The 20,553-nt window shown below is 44.0% G+C and overlaps 1 protein-coding gene across 2 annotated transcripts; it reads right to left on the bottom strand.

Annotated features, from left to right (window-relative positions):
* Positions 1-267: 267 nt before the first annotated feature.
* LOC121577255 (ubiquitin carboxyl-terminal hydrolase 42-like) lies at positions 268-20,542 on the bottom strand. 2 transcript variants are annotated; one of them, XM_041891023.2, is made up of 18 exons: positions 20,421-20,542; positions 16,711-16,969; positions 14,286-14,495; positions 11,936-12,046; positions 11,555-11,654; positions 11,074-11,141; positions 10,750-10,820; positions 10,560-10,642; positions 7,324-7,435; positions 7,066-7,206; positions 5,150-5,250; positions 4,861-5,026; positions 4,188-4,766; positions 3,977-4,059; positions 2,374-3,885; positions 1,904-2,274; positions 1,672-1,781; positions 268-1,517 (listed from the first exon to the last, which is right to left on the bottom strand). In XM_041891023.2, the coding sequence occupies exons 2-17, from the start codon at positions 16,958-16,960 to the stop codon at positions 1,705-1,707; spliced, it is 4,035 nt and encodes a 1,344-aa protein (XP_041746957.2). In that variant the 5' UTR covers positions 16,961-16,969; positions 20,421-20,542; the 3' UTR covers positions 268-1,517; positions 1,672-1,704. The 2 variants fall into 2 exon arrangements, with proteins under 2 accessions (XP_041746957.2, XP_041746963.2); XM_041891029.2 differs by lacking the exon at positions 20,421-20,542 and adding an exon at positions 17,515-17,556.
* Positions 20,543-20,553: the final 11 nt, after the last annotated feature.

Raw genomic sequence — 20,553 nt, 5'->3', positions numbered from 1 at the left:
TTCTCAACATTACAGGAGCCTTTGAACTGTTGAGGATTTTAAATAAAATGTTCAGATTTTCTCCTGTGTAACTGACCAGTCTGACATGTAAGTGAATAAGAAATGAGTGCCCAGGTACTGTTATGAACTCCCACACTGTCATTGTGTAACCTGGAAACAATATGAAAAATGACCTTACCACTGTTAGCCTTGAATCCACAGTGTTTCAACAGTCTTATCTGACGACCTTAAAAGTTCACTCAATTAAGCAATCAATTAAACAATCACTCATATGCAAAATCTTTTACCAAAATTCAGGGAAAAAGGACTCCATCCATCCAATACAAAAGGCAGACACTTTTCCCATCTGTGTGTACATGCCCAATCAATCAACAGCTTTCACTCCAACAAACAAACAACGTGCGTAAACAAAGTAAGATAAGTTATTTTGACATTAGCAAATGTATTTAAGGCTTTTTATATACCTTGTACAATGTGTAAATTTGACATGCTATTGTAGAACTAAAAACGTATTAACATTTTTTGGTCTTTTTAGGTAGAAAAAAAAACAAGCCATCCAAGCAGACCTTCATACCCATTTCGCTGACTTGTGTCCATAGAACAAGGTCTAAATGACGTCGTGGGAATTCTCTAAAACAAAACAAAAGCTATTCTCTATTTATATTCCTGATACAGGACTGTTGTTATGTATACAAAATAATTGATAGTACAGTTCAAAATTAAATTCACAGTATTTCTTATGGACGCTAGGAAAAAAAACAGAATAAAAAAAAAAAGATGAGAAACAGGTCCACAGCCGTAAGTGATAACATGATTATTATTAAGCTTTTTTTAATGCTTGAATAACGAGTTAAAAATAATGGATATCTCAGTGAGAGGGAGGGAATCTTAGGCTTTAGAAAGAAACAGTCATAGAAAGTAACAGAGCTGTCCTGAAGTCTGTCCAAGGTAGGTGGAGTTGTGTTAAGTGCGCACATAGTCACAACAGCTCAGCCGCATGAGGCCCAGGCCAGCTCCTTCTCTTCCAGACAGTACTCATTCCACCATTACGTTTCCCTCAGAGAGAAAACTGTTTTATACCTCCAGCTATACAGATATGTGGATAATGGTGACAACTGATGTCATATCAGCCAACTGATGTCATATCAAACAGGTCATCTCCTAGGCAACAAAACTATTCTTCTTCTTCTTGGATTATTTAACCAAATTGATCATTTCTCAGAGGAGGAATAAGTCCTGAGTCTTCCACTGAGCAGCAGTTGATGGTTAAGCTCCAGGCTTCTTCTTTTGTTTACACAATTATATATTAATTATAATGTACATTTGAGTGACAAGTGTTCACCGCTGAGGAGTGAATTAGAAAATAAATCTGTTTTAAAAAAAGACAATCTAGTAGAATCTTTAAAACATTTCTCACATGGTAAAAATACAGTATATTCCCAATAATTCCGCACCATGTTCAACTATTCAGGATGACTTTCCTGTTGCCGTTGATTTTTTTTAAAAGTATTTCAAGTCTGCAATGAGAGGGAAAGATGTCAGGTTTGCAGACAGTTCCATTAGTGTTTACACAATCAAGAAGATGAGTTGAAACTGGCTACTGTTTCCACTCATTACCAAGCATAGAGATTCTCAGAGTAAGACAGACAGACGCAAAGGAAAGATACTTACATTGTTCTGTTTGTCTGGTCGAACAGAGAAAATCTACTGTCTAAGGTCATTGTACAGTCCATTAGTAGAACATCCGTGGGAGTTTCCATTGGGTCGACTGAAGCCAATACCTACAACAGAAAAACATTATGGTCAAAATGATAGATTAACACAGTGACAAACTGAGAAACAACTGGACCTGATATCTATAGAAACCATTGTATAGTCTAATGTAAATCTGCTAGTTTCTTACCAGTGTGTTGGTTGAAGTGGCGGTGCGATGCGTTGTGAGGGGATCCATTACGAGAGGAGAAGGAGCAGTCTTTGTCGTCATCTTTGAAGCGATGGCGTTTCTTGGGGTAGCTGTTGTCATAGCCATCATCGTCCTGGTAACGTCGCTTCTTGCTCGCCCTCTCATCGTCGCTGCTGCTCGCTCTGCGAACCTCCCGGGGGGCATTGGTGTCACGGTGCCCCTCGGAACTCTGGGTAGAGCGGGTCTCACCCCCCGACTTCTCGTCCTCCGTGTTAGTGTCGTACCTTTTCCTCCTCCTCTTCTTCTTCTTCTTGTGTTTGGAGGACCTGCTGCCGTCCGCCGCCCTGTCAGAGGAATCCACGTCAGAGGTCCTGGAAGGAAGAACACCCAGGTCAGAGTTAAAGTAACAACTGAACTAAATTCCCTGACACCTTGTCTCATTGTGGAGGCGAGAAAATAGACTGCCTTACCCATTCTCTCTGTGCCTCTCTCTGTCCTTGGACTTCTTCTTGCTCTTCTTGGCCCGATGCTCCTCAGAGCTGTCTCTCTCCTCTCTCAGAGGCTCTGGGCGTTTCTCCAGGGCTGGTCTGGCTGGGGAGAGGGCTGGGCGAGGGAGAGACTGACTGGGCTTGGTGCTGGGGCTCAGTGGGGTGGGCAGGGGGGTCTCCTGTGAAGGGTAGTAACCCCTCTCCTCCCTCCACCTTGAACGTCCATGATGCTCCTCTCTGTGGGGGAGGCTGTGCTCCCTCCTGGCCCTATTCCTGTTCTCTCTGGGTCTGTGGTGGTAATGGTGGTGACAGCGGTCCCTGTCCCTGTCTCTGGGGTGGTAGGTGTTCCTCTCCCAGCGACGCTCAGACTCCCAGTCCCGGTGTCTGTTCCGGCTGGCCGAGCGGTCCCGGTACGACCGGTGGTGGTCTCTGTCTCTGTGGTCCCGCCGGTGTCTGTAGTGGTCTGAGTCACGGTCGCGCTCACGACTCATGTCCCGGTGGTACCTATCCCCTTCACAGTCTTTATCCCGGTTAGAAGAGTATAGCCGGTCTCGATCCCTATCGCAGTCCGAAGAATGTAGTCGGTCTTTCTCCTTATCCTGATCAGAAGAGTTCAACCTGTTTTTCTCCTTATCCTGATCAGAAGAGTTCAACCTGTCTTGCTCCTTATCACGATCAGAAGAGTTCAACCTGTCTTTCTCCTTATCACGATCAGAAGAGTTCAACCTGTCTTTCTCCTCATCACGATCAGAAGAGTTCAACCTGTCTTTCTCCTTATCACGATCAGAAGAGTTCAACCTGTCTTTCTCCTCATCACGATCAGAAGAGTTCAACCTGTCTTTCTCCTTATCACGATCAGAAGAGTTCAACCTGTCTTTCTCCTTATCACGATCAGAAGAGTTCAACCTGTCTTCCTCCTCATCACGATTAGAAGAGTTCAACCTGTCTTTCTCCTCATCACGATCAGAAGAGTTCAACCTGTCTTTCTCCTCATCACGATCAGAAGAGTTCAACCTGTCTTTCTCCTCATCACGATCAGAAGAGTACATCTGGTCTCTTCCCTCTCTGGAGCTGGGCTTGCCGTCCAGCCGTCCATCCAGCCCTGCGGCTGGGCTGTTCTGGGTCTCCCTGACGTCCTCCCCAGATCCCCTGTGTGGGGCTCCGAGGCCTTTCGTGGCCCCCAGGCCTGGTCCAGAGAGGGGCTTGGAGATGGCTGGGGAGACTGGGGTACTGAGGGAGCGGGGGGTGGGCTGGAGGGTTAAGGCCCCAGGGTTGGAGCTGGATTCCCTCAAGGCGTCGGTAAGTGGCTTAGCTTCAACATCGGCCAATGAGGATGGAGGTTTAGCAGCGGTTGATGGTGCGTGGTGAGGGAGGGGGTCAGAGTGAGTTTTAGCCCATTTCTCTGGGGTGAGGGAGAGGCGGCTGTCGCTGTCAGCACTGTGCAGGCCCTGAGAGGTGCTGACCTGTCTGGAGGTGACGCTATACACCTCTTTGCTGTAGAAAAAGACAACAACATTAATGAATTACTGGATCTTCAAATCATCATGCAAAGTGGATCAAAAGAAGAGAATGTGATCACGCTCACCTTGGGCCACTGTGGTGAGACTCCGCCCCATTAGACATACTGCAACCCAAACCGGGCGACATCACATGACCGTTACTGTTGATCTGCACAACAACAGCCACACAGATAATGAGTACACAGGTGTTTATGTGTGTGAATCCTTTCGCAAATGTAATGTGATTTGTGGAGTTCAGTAAAGTATTTAAAATGTGTGTCGGCTGACTAGAAGTACCTTCTCAGGGTGTTTGATGCCATTGACGTTGTGGTGTCCATTCTGATGTCCGTTCTGGCTGAGTTTGGAGAAGCTGTTGGTACCGTTATGGTGCATGGTAGCCTGGCCGTTACCGATGTCGTTGGTCTTGAGGGCCAGCACTCTGGGAACGGGGCCGTAGACGGTCTCTCCCTTTCTCCTGTTAACGTGAGGCTTGGCCGTGCCGTTTCCCAGACCACTGCCTCCCTCCTGGTCCGACTCCTCAGACGACTCCTGGCCGTACGGCACCAGGAACGATGCCCCGTGACCATTTCTGTTACCGGAGGAAGTGCCGTTAACGCGAGGAGCCCGGGGCGCGGACATGTCTGAGGTAGACTGTGACGAAGAAGAGGGGTGGATCTGTTTGCCCTGACCGATGAAGAAGGAGAGCTTCTGGCGCTTGGCGGGGTCAAGGATGCCTGTGGGACGGCTGAGAGGATGGGAGGAGGAGGCAAGCTGGCTGTAGCTAGTCTTGCCCATGCTGCTGTCACTGCTGGTGCTGGGCTTCCAGCCAGAGGGGTAGTCCCTTAGGGAGCCGTTCCCATTGATGTGAAAAGTGTTCTGGGGAAAAAGACACATTGGTTACAGGCTCTTGATACACGTCTTGCCTCTGAACAGATGATTGTGCAGAAGATGGTGTGTACGTAGGCTGTACCTTGGCCATGTGTGGGGGCAGCTGTGGCCCTATGAAGCCGGTGTTGGTGTGTCGTGGCCCAATGTTGACCCGGGGTGTGAGGATGGGGTGGGGGGACGACTGGCTGGGGGACCCCGGGGTCCGACTCGTGTAGTTGTAGTCCCCTCCGTTCTTCAGATCAGGTGACCTGGTGGCCAGAACAGGCAGCACCCATCACCGATCAGAAACATAACCACTAAAAGGGAAAACCTGTGCAGGACTATTGCGTGGTGACAGGGTGTACACTACACAGTGAATGGGAGCTACTCACCTGATGTAGAAGAGGACGTAAGCCTGCTGGTTGAGGACTGACCTGATGTCACTGACTGACACAGAGGAGTCATTCAACTGGTACCACTGGCCGTTGCTAGCCTGAAAGAGAGAGACTTATAAAACATGCATCACACTGACACCATACGTACACATTAATATAATCCTTTATAGAAGACTGTAATCAAACATCTGGCTTACATAGAAGTCGTGAGAGGATTATTCACATGGGGGTTTGGGTTGTAGTCGCTAAGCTTTCTCTCTCATTGATTGATTGAGTGTTCGAGAACCGTCCTACTAGTGCCTTCTGCCAATATTGGAGCTTACCTTGAAGTAGCAGTAGTAAGATATATTAGGTTAGATGTTAGGGCTTACCTCGACGTAGCAGTATATATTAGTAGTAGTGTATATTAAGGCTTACCTCGACGTAGCAGTATATATTAATAAGCCCTAACATACACTACTACTAATATACAGTGCATCCGGAAAGTATTCAGACTCTTCCCTTTTTCCACATTGTTACATTACATCCTTATTCTAAAATGGATAATTGTTTTTTTCCCCCTCATCAATCAACACACAATACCCCATAATGACGAAGCAAAAACAATTGTTTTTAGAAATTTTTGGAAATGTATTAAAAATAAAAAAACTGAAATATCCAGACCCTTTACTCAGTACTTTGTTGAAGCACCTTTTGGCAGTGATTACAGCCTCGAGATCCTCTCAAGCTCTGTCAGGTTGGATGGGGTGCGTCGCTGCAGAGCTATTTTCAGGTCTCTCCAGAGATGTTCGATCCGGTTCAAGTTCGGACTCTGGCTGGGCCACTCAAGGACATTCAGAGACTTGTCTTGAAGCCACTCCTGCGTTGTCTTGGCTGTGTGATTAGGGTCGTTGTCCTGTTGGAAGGTGAACCATCGCCCCAGTCTGAGGTTCTGAGCACTCTGAAGCAGGTTTTCATCAAGGATCTCTCTGTACATCTTTCCCTCGATCCTGACTAGTCTCCCAGTCCCTGCCTCTGGAAAAACATCCCCACAGCATGATGCTGCCACCACCATGCTTCACCGTAGGCATGGTGCCAGGTTTCCTCCAGACGTGACGCTTGGCATTCAGGCCAAAGAGTTCAATCTTTGTTTTATCAGACCAGAGAATCTTGTTTCTCATGGTCCAGAGTTTTTTTGGTGATCTTTGGCAAACTCCAAGCGGGCTGTCATGTGCCTTTTACTGAGGAGTGGCTTCCGTCTGGCCACTCTACCATAAAGGCCTGATTGGTGGAGTGCTGCAGAGATGGTTGTCCTTCTGGAAGGTTCCCCCATCTCCACAGAGGAACTCTGGAGCTCTGTCACCTCCCTGACCAAGGCCCTTCTCCCCCGATTAGAGTCTTGGTGATTCCAAACTTCTTCCATTTAAGAATGGAGGCCACTGTGTTCTTGGGGACCTTCAATGCTACAGAAATGTTTTGGTACGGAGCTCTACGGACAATTCCTTCGACCTCATGGCTTAGTGTTTGCACTGTCAACTGTGGAACCTTATATAGACAGGTGTGTGCCTTTCCAAATCATGTCCAATCAATTGAATTTACCACAGGTGGGCTCCAATCAAGTTGTAGAAACATCAAGGATGATCAATGGAAACAGGATGCACCTGAGCCCAATTTCGAGTCTCATAGCAATACTTAAAGGTATGTTTAAAAATGTTTTTATATATTTATAAAAATGTCTAAACTTGTTTTCACTTTGTCATTACGGGGTATTGTGTGTAGATTGAGTAAAAAAAAGTAATTCTAGAATAAGGCTGTAACGTAATAAAATGTGGAAAAAGGGAAGGGGTCTGAATACTTTCCGAATGCACTGTATAGTAGCAGTAGTAGTGTATATTAGGGCTTACCTCGACGTAGTAGTGTATATTAGGGCTTACCTTGACATAGCAGTAGTAGTGTCCAGCGTGGCAGCTGAAGCCAGAGTGCACCAGGACAGCGTAGAGCACGTAGACCTGGGGCTCCCCGTGGGACTGGGACATGAAGGGACGCAGGTCCAGGCACTCAGAATACCTCACGTCCTAAAGGAGAGAGACAGGCAATGTCAGTGGAAATCTAGAGAAAGTTTTCATGAAAAAATCTGTAAAAAACACTGATTTCCATGTTCATTTTGCTGACAATGTTTTCTGATGTCTTACCTTAGCGATCTTGCCCCCATTGTAGTTGGCGAAGCGCTTCAGTGAGATGGTGAGCACGTTGGCGCTGCGGTGGATGGTGAATCTCTTAGAGGCTGGAACCATCTTCTTACACCTGCACAGACAGATCAGTTAGAAATACCCATGAAACAAAACATGCAGCACTAGGTTGTAATAACACTGGATTAGGCAGCGCTATGCTGAGATGAACAATAATAACACTGGTTTAGGCAGCGCTATGCTGAGATGAACAATAATAACACTGGTTTAGGCAGCGCTATGCTGAGATGAACAATAATAACAAGGGTTTAGGCAGCGCTATGCTGAGATGAACAATAATAACACTGGTTTAGGCAGCGCTATGCTGAGATGAACAATAATAACACTGGTTTAGGCAGCGCTATGCTGAGATGAACAATAATAACACTGGATTAGGCAGCGCTATGCTGAGATGAACAATAATAACACTGGTTTAGGCAGCGCTATGCTGAGATGAACAATAATAACACTGGATTAGGCAGCGCTATGCTGAGATGAACAATAATAACACAGGTTTAGGCAGCGCTATGCTGAGATGAACAATAATAACACTGGTTTAGGCAGCGCTATGCTGAGATGAACAATAATAACACTGGATTAGGCAGCGCTATGCTGAGATGAACAATAATAACACTGGATTAGGCAGCGCTATGCTGAGATGAACAATAATAACACTGGTTTAGGCAGCGCTATGCTGAGATGAACAATAAAAACACTGGATTAGGCAGCGCTATGCTGAGATGAACAATAATAACACTGGATTAGGCAGCGCTATGCTGAGATGAACAATAATAACACGGGTTTAGGCAGCGCTATGCTGAGATGAACAATAATAACACGGGTTTAGGCAGCGCTATGTTGAGATGAACAATAATAACACTGGTTTAGGCAGCGCTATGCTGAGATGAACAATAATAACACTGGTTTAGGCAGCGCTATGCTGAGATGAACAATAATAACACTGGATTAGGCAGTGCTATGCTGAGATGAACAATAATAACACTGGATTAGGCAGCGCTATGCTGAGATGAACAATAACACGGGTTTAGGCAGCGCTATGCTGAGATAAACAATAATAACACAAGGGTTTAGGCAGCGCTATGCTGAGATGAACAATAATAACACTGGTTTAGGCAGCGCTATGCTGAGATGAACAATAATAACACTGGATTAGGCAGCGCTATGCTGAGATGAACAATAATAACACTGGATTAGGCAGCGCTATGCTGAGATGAACAATAATAACACTGGTTTAGGCAGCGCTATGTTGAGATGAACAATAATAACACTGGATTAGGCAGCGCTATGCTGAGATGAACAATAATAACACTGGATTAGGCAGCGCTATGCTGAGATGAACAATAATAACACGGGTTTAGGCAGCGCTATGTTGAGATGAACAATAATAACACTGGTTTAGGCAGCGCTATGCTGAGATGAACAATAATAACAATGGATTAGGCAGCGCTATGCTGAGATGAACAATAATAACACTGGATTAGGCAGCGCTATGCTGAGATGAACAATAATAACAATGGATTAGGCAGCGCTATGCTGAGATGAACAATAATAACACGGGTTTAGGCAGCGCTATGTTGAGATGAACAATAATAACACTGGTTTAGGCAGCGCTATGCTGAGATGAACAATAATAACAATGGATTAGGCAGCGCTATGCTGAGATGAACAATAATAACAATGGATTAGGCAGCGCTATGCTGAGATGAACAATAATAACAATGGATTAGGCAGCGCTATGCTGAGATGAACAATAATAACACGGGTTTAGGCAGCGCTATGTTGAGATGAACAATAATAACACTGGTTTAGGCAGCGCTATGCTGAGATGAACAATAATAACAATGGATTAGGCAGCGCTATGCTGAGATGAACAATAATAACACTGGATTAGGCAGCGCTATGCTGAGATGACCAATAATAACACTGGATTAGGCAGCGCTATGCTGAGATGAACAATAATAACACAAGGGTTTAGGCAGCGCTATGCTGAGATGAACAATAATAACACGGGTTTAGGCAGCGCTATGCTGAGATGAACAATAATAACACTGGTTTAGGCAGCGCTATGCTGAGATGAACAATAATAACACTGGATTAGGCAGCGCTATGCTGAGATGAACAATAATAACACTGGTTTAGGCAGCGCTATGCTGAGATGACCAATAATAACACTGGATTAGGCAGCGCTATGCTGAGATGAACAATAATAACACAAGGGTTTAGGCAGCGCTATGCTGAGATGAACAATAATAACACGGGTTTAGGCAGCGCTATGCTGAGATGAACAATAATAACACTGGTTTAGGCAGCGCTATGCTGAGATGAACAATAATAACACTGGATTAGGCAGCGCTATGCTGAGATGAACAATAATAACACTGGTTTAGGCAGCGCTATGCTGAGATGAACAATAATAATAATAATAATAATATGCCATTTAGCAGACGCTTTTATCCAAAGCGACTTACAGTCATGCGTGCATACATTTTTGTGTATGATAACACTGGATTAGGCAGCGCTATGCTGAGATGAACAATAATAACACTGGTTTAGGCAGCGCTATGCTGAGATGAACAATAATAACACGGGTTTAGGCAGCGCTATGCTGAGATGAACAATAATAACACGGGTTTAGGCAGCGCTATGCTGAGATGAACAATAATAACACTGGTTTAGGCAGCGCTATGCTGAGATGAACAATAATAACACTGGATTAGGCAGCGCTATGCTGAGATGAACAATAATAACACTGGTTTAGGCAGCGCTATGCTGAGATGAACAATAATAATAATAATAATAATAATATGCCATTTAGCAGACGCTTTTATCCAAAGCGACTTACAGTCATGCGTGCATACATTTTTGTGTATGATAACACTGGATTAGGCAGCGCTATGCTGAGATGAACAATAATAACACTGGTTTAGGCAGCGCTATGCTGAGATGAACAATAATAACACGGGTTTAGGCAGCGCTATGCTGAGATGAACAATAATAACACGGGTTTAGGCAGCGCTATGCTGAGATGAACAATAATAGCACTGGTTTAGGCAGCGCTATGCTGAGATGAACAATAATAGCACTGGTTTAGGCAGTGCTATGTTGAGATGAACAATAATAGCACTGGTTTAGGCAGCGCTAGGCTGAGATGAACAATAAATGAATCCAGATCTACTCACTTAGCGCATCTGTAGGCGTTCTCGCCATCTAGCTGCTCAGGCTTAACAAACTGCTCCAGAGCCTTGGTGATACTGGGAGCAGTCTGAAAGGTAACACGGGTGACAGTTGTCAATGATGCATTCTTAGCAAGACACCAAAAGGTTTGACAGGTTCCCCCATTGTGCAGCATGAAAGGTAGTTCACTGTTACCTTTATTTCCAAAGCAACGTCCAAATAAGGGTCAAACGTGTCAGAGACTGCTTTGCAGTTTAAACATTTTACTGTAAAAAGACAGCATAGAGACAATTAGAGCATCATGCCTATTAACCAATAATAGACATCTAATCATAATTGCTTCTTCAAATGTTCTAATGGTGTGCAGCACACACAACAAGAAAGTATTTCAATCAATCAAACGTATTCAGCAGTTGTCACAGTGCATTACAGATACCTAGTCTAATACCGCAAAGAGCATGCAACGCTTGTATCGGCTTCAGTAAGTGAAACATTTAAAGATTACACTAATAAGCGTACCTCTAGACCGTAGATACCCTCCAAAGACTTGATGGATGAAACTGGTTGCCTGCGTTTGCCTGTCCAATCTGTTGAAAAAGGAAACATCAAACCGTTAAAGATGCTTATCAGGGACTCCCAATAGCCTTCAGGGAAATTGCCTTCTATGTGTATACACAGGATCATATCAATCAAGATAGCCTTCATTTAATTTCTCGTTGGGACACAATGTCCTTTGAGGAGGAACCGACAGCAGAGGAAATAGAGCAAAAGTAATTGCTGAGAGTAGAGGCAACCTGTTGGGGAGCAGAATAGCCCTCCACTACAAAGGAGGGGGATCCTAAAGTCAGTTAAGGGTCCCTGGTGTCTAGGAGATGGTCACTAAAACATTATATATTAATCATGTCTCACTCTGTGCTGTACGTGAATGTGGGTCAGATGAGATGTGAGTACAGAACAGTGCTTCCTAGTGGCTGAACACTGATTTCAGTGTAACACCTACTTGTTTAGAGGCAGGCAGGACTTTTGCATAGCGTCCACTGTGTACCGCAGGAACTCATGGGCGTCCTCTTGGCTGCCAAAGCGGAAATGCTTTGCAATCCCTGCACAGGTGTTATACAGAGGTGTAGAGGAGGAAGACTGTCAGTTTTCCCTCCAAAAATGACAGCGGCAACTCTTTTGGTGGGAAAGCTATTTTGCCGACTAGGTTTCCCAGAATTCTGCACCTATGATGCAGTCCCAACTCTCCTTCCATTTTTGAGGGAAAAACTATTTTGCGGACAGGTTATTTAGTTGTAATGGCTTTCAACACGTCTGAACAGACTTTCCTATCAACTTTGTGCTAATGGGTTTCCCCCTCTGATTCCAAGTAAACACTACTTACGTTTGAGCTCATTGAGGACTCCGATGGGCTTGATGACATTCCCAGAGTTGGCGAAGACCTGGGTGATGTGATTCTGCATGGTGCACATCATACAGAACCCAGGCTCGTGACCTGAACATCAACACAGATGATGGTCAATCAGGTAATAGGCATTAAAGGTCCAATGCATTAAAGGTCTCAATATCAAATCATTTCTGGGTAACAATTAAGTACCTTAATGTGATTGTTTTCAATTAAAAAGGTCAAAAAGAAACCAAAATAGCTTAACAAAAAACTATTTCTCAAGCAAGAATGTTGCTAGGATTGTCTGGGAGTGGTCTGAGTTGGGAGGGGAAAACTAGCTGTTGCTGGCAGAGAGGTTTGGAACTCTTTCTAATTGGTCTATTAACTAATTTACTGCCCAGGCAGGCCAAAACTCCATCCCACCAAAAACAGGCAGAAATTTCAGGCGATCTTTTCAAACAGCTCGTACACTAAAAGGGCAATATCGTAATTTTCACATTATTCCAACTTTTAGGGACTGCACTTGACCTTTAAAGGGATACTTCGGGATTATGGCAATGAGACCCTTTTATCTACTTCCCCAGAGTCAGATGAACAGTATGAAGGAAGTTAGAAGTAGTTTTGTGACCCAATGCTAACTAGCATTAGCGCAATGACTGGAAGTCTATAACATAGAGTTTTGGTGCAGGTACAGCCAACTAACGCAAAAATAATATTGCGATTAGATAAAATATATTGAAAAAAATAATATCCCGATATGTAACTTTTTTTTTTACCCCATCACTAATTGCCAAAACCCCAAAGTATCCCTTTAAGCAAAGAACCAACATACAGTGCCCAGAAAGTATTCACTCCCCTTGACTTATTCCACATTTTGTTATGTTACAGCCCGAATTCAAAATAGATTATTTTGATTTCTCTCACCCATCTACACACAATACCCCATAATAAAAAGTTAACATGGTTTTTGAATTTGTATTTCATTTTCAAATGTATTGAAAATGAAATACATATCTAATTTACATAAATGTTCACACCCCTGAGTCAATACTTTGTAGAAGCACCTTCGGCGGCGATTACAGCTTTGAGTCGTATGTCTGTATCAGCTTTTAGGATTTTCTCCCATTCTTCCTTGCAGATTTTCTCAAGCTGTTAAGTTAGATGGGGAGCGGCGGTAAACAACAATCCTCAAGTCTTTCCACAGATTTTCAATAGGATTGGGGTCATTGTCCTGTTGGAACGTAAATCTCCGCCCCCCAGTCTAAGGTCGTTTGAACTCTGAAGCAGGTTCTCATCAAGGATTTGCCTGTATTTGGCTTCATTCATTCTTCCCGCTATACTTACCAGTCTCCCATTCGCTGCCGCTGAATAGCATCCCATGCTGCACGGTAGGGATGGTGTTAGACGGGTGATGAGCTGTGCCTGGTTTTCTCCAAACATAGTGCTTTGCATTCAGGCCAAATAGTTCAATTTTTGTCTCATCAGACCTTATGATCTGTGTTTCACGTGCCCTTTTGCAAACTCCAGGCGTGCTGTCATGTAGAGACTGTTGTTCTTCTGGCAGGTTCTCCCATCTCAGCCAAGGAACTCTGTAGTTCTGTCAGAGTGGTCATTGGGTTATTGGTCACCTCCCTGACCAAGGTCTTTCTTGCCCGGTTCCTCAGTTTGGTCAGACGGCCAGCTCTAGGCAGAGTCTGGGTAGTTACATATTTTTTCAATTTCCCAAAAATGGAGACCACTGTGCTCTTGGAAAGTTTCAACACTCCAGAAATTGTTTTATACCCTTCCCCAGATATATGCCTCATCACAATTATATCTCTGAGATCTACAGACAGTTCCATGGACTTCATGGTATAGTTTCTGCTCTGACATGCACTGGCAACTGTGGGACCTTATATAGACAGGTGTGTTTCTTTCTAAATCATGTCTAAACAATTGAATTGGCCACAGGTGGACTCTAATCAAGTTGTAGTGACATCTCAAGGATGATCAAAGGAAATTGGATAGCAAAGGGGAATGAATACTTATGTAAATGAGATATCTGTATTTAATTTAGCAAAAAAATCTAAAAACATGTTTTCACTTTGTCATTATGGGGTATTGTGTGTAGATGGGTGAATTGTTTTTTATTTTTGGGGGGGGTCCATTTTGAATTCAGGCTGTAACACAACAAAATGTGGAATAAGTCAAATGGTATGAATACTTTCTGAAGGCACTGATAAATTTGAAGCCGCTGTTTGTCGAATATGACTTATTTTATTTCTTTTTTTCTTTTTCTAACCTTCTCCTGCTTGTTCATTATGAAAATGTAATAACAACAAAGCCCCTGGTTCTATTATCCACATACATGTTTTAGAGTGCTCCCGGGACAGCATGTAGTTAGTGAGGGGAGCTGTGTAGGTGAGACACTGCAGAGCCGAGTTGAGGAAGCAGGTGTTGCCCAGGTTCTGGAGACCTGATCCGATGCGGTGGACCTGGTTCCACTTCAGGCTGAGCCGCTCGGCCGGGAACAGCACCTTCTGGGGCAGTGCGATGCCGTCCCCACTGGTCAGCACCACTGCAAAGGGGAAGGGGAAATAAACAGTTAAATACATACTGAAAGCCATGACAAAAGGAGTGTTGCCTGGTAGATAAACCAGTGGGAATAAATCTCTGAAGGACGTCTTAGGAAAGGTTATTTTTTGAATGTGTCCAACTTCAAGGCACTATGAAATTGACAATCAATTTCTGAGAGAGTCTGAAAAGACTTCAATTCAAAGCTAGGGCATATTTGATGGGTGGGGGAAGGTAGGAAAATGCTGTGTTTCTTGTTTACTGACATAACATGTGGTGCCACAGGATCTATGGTTCAGGGTATATCAGGCTATTGATTTACACCCCTCAGAGAACAATATGGTTACATAACTGGGCCAGTATAAAAGAAGACTGCAACATAAAACACCTAGGAGAACCGGTTCAGGCAGTCACTTATGAGAAGAGAAGTGGGAAACCACAGCTACTCAACTCAGCACTCCCTGTATGGAGAGACTTGAAATACAGTGCATTCGGAAAGTATTCAGACCCCTTCACTTTTTCCACATTTTGTTACGTTACATCCTTATTCTAAAATGGATTAAATAGTTTTTTTCCCCCTCATCAATCTACACACAAAACCCCATAATAACAAAGAAAAAACATGTTAGAATTTTTTGTAAATGTATATAAAAAAAAATCTACCTTAAATATGACATTTACATAAGTATTCAGACCCTTTACTCAGTACTTTGAAGCACCTTTTGGCAGCGATTACAGCCTCAATTCTTCTTGGGTATGACGCTACAAGCTTGGCACACCTGTATTTGGGGAGTTTCTCCCATTCTTCTCTGCAGATCCTCTCAAGCTCTGTCAGGTTGGATGGGGAGCATCGCTGCACAGCTATTTCCAGGTCTCTCCAGAGATGTTCGATCGGGTTCAAGTCCGGGCTCTGGCTGGGCCACTCAAGGATATTCAGAGACTTGTCCCGAAGCCACTCCTGCGTTGTCTTGGCTGTGTGCTTAGGGTCGTTGTCCTGTTGGAAGGTGAACCGTCGCCCCAGTCTGCGGTCCTGAGCGCCTTGGAGCAGGTTTTCATCAAGGATCTCTCTGTACTTTGCTCCATTCATCTTTCCCACAATCCTGACTAGTCTCCCATTCCCTGCCACTGAAAAACCTCCCCACAACATGATGCTGCCACCACCATGTGACGCTTGGCATTCTGGCTAAAGTGTTCAATCTTGGTTTCATCAGACAAGAGAATCTTGTTTCTCATGGTCTGAGAGTCCTTTAGGTGCCTTTTGGCAAACTCCAAGCGGGCTGTCATGTGCCTTTTACTGAGGAGTGGTTCTGTCTGGCCAAGCTACCATAAAGGCCTGATTTGGTGGAGTGCTGCAGATATGGTTGTCCTTCTGGAAGGTTCTCCCATCTCCACTGAGGAACTCTGTCAGAGTGACCATAGTTTCTTGGTCACCTCCCTGACCAAGGCCCTTCTCCCCCGATTGCTCAGTTTGGCCGGGCGGCCAGCTCTAGGAAGAGTCTTGGTGGTTCCAAACTTTTTCCATTCAAGAATGATGGAGGCTACTGTGTTCTTGGGGACTTTCAATGCTGCAGACATTTTTTTGTACCCTTCCCCAGATCATTGCCTCGACACAATCCTGTCTCGGAGCTCTACGGACAATTCCTTCGACCTCATGGCTTGGTTTTTGCTCTGACATGCACTGTCAGCTGTGGGACCTTTATATAGACAGGTGTGTGTGCCTTTCCAAATCATGTCCAATCAATTGAATTTACCACAGGAGGACTCCAATCAAGTTGTAGAAACATCAAGGATGATCAATGTAAACAGGATGCACCTGAGCTCAATTTCGAGTCTCATAGCAAAGGGTCTGAATACTTATGTAAATAAGGTATTTCTATTTTTAATAAATGTGCAGAAAATTCTACAAACCTGTTTTTGCTTTGTCATTATCAGGTATTGTGTGTAGATTGAGGAAAAACATGTATTTAATCAATTTTCGAATAAGGCTGTAACGTAACAAAATGTGGAAAAAGTCAAGGGGTCTAAATACTTTCCGAAGGCGCTGTATTCTTTAAAATCTTGCTTGCATTATAATTTTGAAGACCATTTTCCAATGAACGAACTTAAGGTCCTTTCCTTCTGAGTGAAGGTCTTTTCCTTCTGTCATTTTATGCACTTTGAGTCCTGCTATATCTGTTAAGAGTTAAAAGATGTGAGTTGAGCACACCAACCCTCCTCACCTTGCTCCTTGGCCCTGTCTGAGGTGATGGCAGCACTGCTGCTGTAGACAGTGGCTCCAGGGGTGGGGCCCATGCAGCCCCCTGTCTTCACCCTGGGGGTGTCGGAGGACGAGGGGCCCCCCGCCCCCCAGCTGGAGCAGCCACTGTCCATCCCGTTCCCGTCACCACCGGGAAAGGTCAGCGATCCAGAGCGCTTGCACCCGACTGACTCGAGGTCAGATTTCTCTGAAGATCTGTCAACTATGGTCATTGTTCATTGCTGTTGGAAAAAAACACAAATAGAGAGGACGATGTTAGGTAATGCTGTTTCTTTAGCTACTAACCTATGCCTAGTTGGGAGAACTGTGAACTGTGTCTGTGACAAAAATCATCCTGGAGGTAGGACACATGAAGTAACACCTAGGAATATACAAGTAAACATATTGAACAAGACTGTAGCTCTAGAGGAGGATTAAAGAGTTTTACAGAAACCGTAACCTCCCATAAACCACCCAAAAGCATCCTATGTTCCATTTCAAACTCAGATGAACTCCTGGAACTCTAATGGGTCAGTGCTACCATCCACTTTGAAGATGCAGATTGTGGCGAGTTCAGTGCACTGTACAAAAATGTAATACATTCTTAGAACCTATCCTACACAGCAACAGTTAAATGTTTGTGACAATCATACTTATTTTCTATGTTTTGAGTGTCACGTGACTAACATTTTTCCAGTGCCCAAACAAATCAACTGATTGTGTTATCCTGGGTCGGATTTCAGTGCGTAGGTAGCCCCAATCACACAGAGCATCAACCAGGATTTACCTGCTCAATTACCAGCAGACCACGTGTAACCACGCCAGCCCAGGACGTCCACATCCGGCTTTCACCTGCGGGATCGTCTTGAGACCAGCCAACCGGGCAGCTGATGAAACTGTGGGTTTGGACAAATGAAGAATTTCTGCACAAACTGTCAGAAACCGTCTCAGGGAAGCTCATCTGCATGCTCGTCGTCCTCACCAGGGTCTTGACCTGGTGCAGTTTGGCGTCGTAACCGACTTCAGTGGGCAAATGCTCACCTTCGATGGCCACTGGAGAAGTGTGCTCTTCATGGAAGAATCCCAGTTTCAACTGTACAGGGCAGATGGCGTCATGTGGGCGAGCGGTTTGCTGATGTCAACGTTGTGAACAGAGTGCCCCATGGGGGCGGTGGGGTTATGGTATGGGCAGTCATAAGCTACGGACAATAAACACAATTGCATTTTATCAATGACAATTTGAATGCACAGAGATACCGTGATGAGATCCTGAGGCCCATTGTCCTTCCATTCATCCGCCGCCATCACCTCATGTTTCAGCATGATAATGCACGGCCCATGTCGCAAGGATCTGTACACAATTCATGGAAGCTTAAGATGTCCCAGTTCTTCCATAGCCTGCATACTCACCAGACATGTCACCCATTGAGCATGTTTGGGATGCTCTGGATTGACGTGTACAACCGCGTGTTCCAGTTCCCACCAATTCCCGCAACTTCACATAGCCATTGAAGGAGTGGGACAACATTCCACAGGCCACAATCAACAGCCTGATCAACTGTATGCGAAGGAGATGTGTAACGCTGCATGAGGCAAATTGTGCTCACACCAGATACTGACTGGTTTTCTGATCCACGCCCCTATGTTCTTTTTATGGTATCTGTGACCAACAGATGCATGTCTGTATTCCCAGTCATGTGAAATCCATAGATTATGGCCTAATTTATTTATTTCAATTGACTTATTTCCTTATATGAACTGTAACTCAGTAAAATATTTTAAATTGTTGCATGTTGTGTTTATATTTTTGTTCAGTGTAGCTTGCTACTATTGAAGTCACATGGACAACATTGTAGCTAGTGGTAATGACAGGTGACATACAGGAACAATTACTAAAGTGAAACCAGAGATGGATGATGAAGGGAGACATCTCACTCCCTCATTTTTTCTGGTTCAGTCAATGAACTAAGCAGACCAGACCCAGCTGCTATAGCATTATGCAGACCAGGACTGTGACAATTATTTTCAATGGTAAAAGGCCTGAGTAAGACATCTTCATTTATGCACCATCTTTGGTGAAAGATTTAAGGGAAAGAAACCATATTTCACCGAAATCAGAAGAGGGCAGCCTTAAAGGGGCAATCAGCAGTAGAAACAATAAAAAAAATCCCGACCCTGTTTCGGTAAAAAGATGAGGGATGGGGCTGGAGAAATGTAACCACTCTCAAATTTATAGACAGAGCTATGGATGCAAGACCTGACCATCCAGGTAGCTTAGTGGTTAAGAGCCTAGTGCCAGTAGTGGTTCTAATCCCCGAGCCGACTAGGTGAAAAATCTGTCGATGTGCCCTTGAGCAAGGCACTTAACCCTAATTGCTCCTGTAAGTCGCTCTGGATAAGAGCGTCTGCTAAATGACCAAAAAAAAAAAAATCACATGCTATACAGTGTTTGTTTACATTTACTTTATTTACAAACATTGGAGTAAAACACGCTTCTATTTTGGGTTCTGATGGAGTATGACAGTTGACCTAAACTCGAGGCATTTTAGTTTTTAGAAAGATAAACTTGAAATGGGCATGGTCTAATTGACTCAACAACCAAACACACGTCTATGTTTAGCGTTCTTAATGAACCAGAAAAGAATATGTTATTTCTGGTTGTTTATCAAAGTTAACTGGCTAAGTTTAAATGTATTGATCCTGCTTTATAGTATACCACTCTGCTGTCTGGGCAAGAAGCTGACTTAGCTAGCATTATTTAGCACATAGAACGCTAACAACAGCTAACGTTAGTATAGTACCTAGCGGGGACGCAATTTCCCCATTTTACCTAGCAGGGACGCAATTTCCCCATTTTACCTAGCAGAGACGCAATTTCCCGTAGCAAACTAGCTAACTATTACTAATCACAAATAAACAAAATTAGCTACATCGATTTTAACTTCTCAAAAAATAAAAGTAGTATTCGTTGGACTTTCAAGTGGCAATCGTTTCAAACAAATAATGTTAGCCATTAAGAGAACGACCTTTTACACGCACGTTTACGACAACTGACTGTTCTTCCCAAGTCCCACCTCTGCCTGGCAGTCTGGCTGGTTGAGGCTGTAGCAAACGAGATAGGCCTCTAACACGTAATTCAAAAGATCAGAAAATATCATCTCAAACTGTCTTACCCTGTCTTTGAAACAAATGTTCAGAAAGTAAATAAATGTATTTTTTATGAACACGTTCAGAATGTCTGAGGTGTGCGCGCATGGAAACCACAAACCCCATGGTAACGGCAAAACGTGGCTAACTGCGGAAACGGGCTATGAGCATTGTCATTGTGCAACAATAATGAGCTACGTTAGTTAGCACTCATTGGTTACAATGCAAGGTAGCTGGCCTTTTCGGTTGTAAAACAATAAATATGGTGTTTATGTATTGTTCCTTGATAAACCTGAGACTTTATCGCCGAACCATTTTAGCATTCACAGGTTTATCTATAGGAAAGATGGCCAGCTAACTACGTTCTAAAAGGAGGGGCTCGAGATTTAAAATTCACTGGTGGTTGAGCGCTCGCCTCCGACATCACACTCAGTGAGCCGCCCGGTGTAGGCTAACTACAGAAAAACCCAATGGGTTAAATCATTTTGACTTCTCCAAATAGACAAATACAATGCTCAGTATTTAATACAACAGAAATGCCCTTACCTGTAATTTTTTATAAATGTATTATTAGACGTGTAAATCCATTTATTATTTCCAGTTGTATTCAGTCTGTGAACAATGACGTAGCTAATTTCCCCACGGGTAAATCCGGGTACTACCGATGAAAGGCAACTCT

The sequence above is a fragment of the Coregonus clupeaformis genome, chromosome 1, assembly GCF_020615455.1.
Source record: "Coregonus clupeaformis isolate EN_2021a chromosome 1, ASM2061545v1, whole genome shotgun sequence".
NCBI lineage: Eukaryota > Metazoa > Chordata > Actinopteri > Salmoniformes > Salmonidae > Coregonus > Coregonus clupeaformis.
This window is presented reverse-complemented; position numbering and strand designations above follow the sequence as displayed.

Coding starts and splice junctions, on each gene's coding strand:
- LOC121577255 (XM_041891023.2), bottom strand. CDS start 16,960: ATGACCATAGTTGACAGATCTTCAGAGAAATCTGACCTCGAGTCAGTC. Junction 12,047..14,285: donor CCGGGAGCACTCTAAAACAT/GTATGTGGATAA, acceptor GTTGATGTTCAG/GTCACGAGCCTGGGTTCTGT. Junction 11,655..11,935: donor AGTCCTCAATGAGCTCAAAC/GTAAGTAGTGTT, acceptor ACACCTGTGCAG/GGATTGCAAAGCATTTCCGC.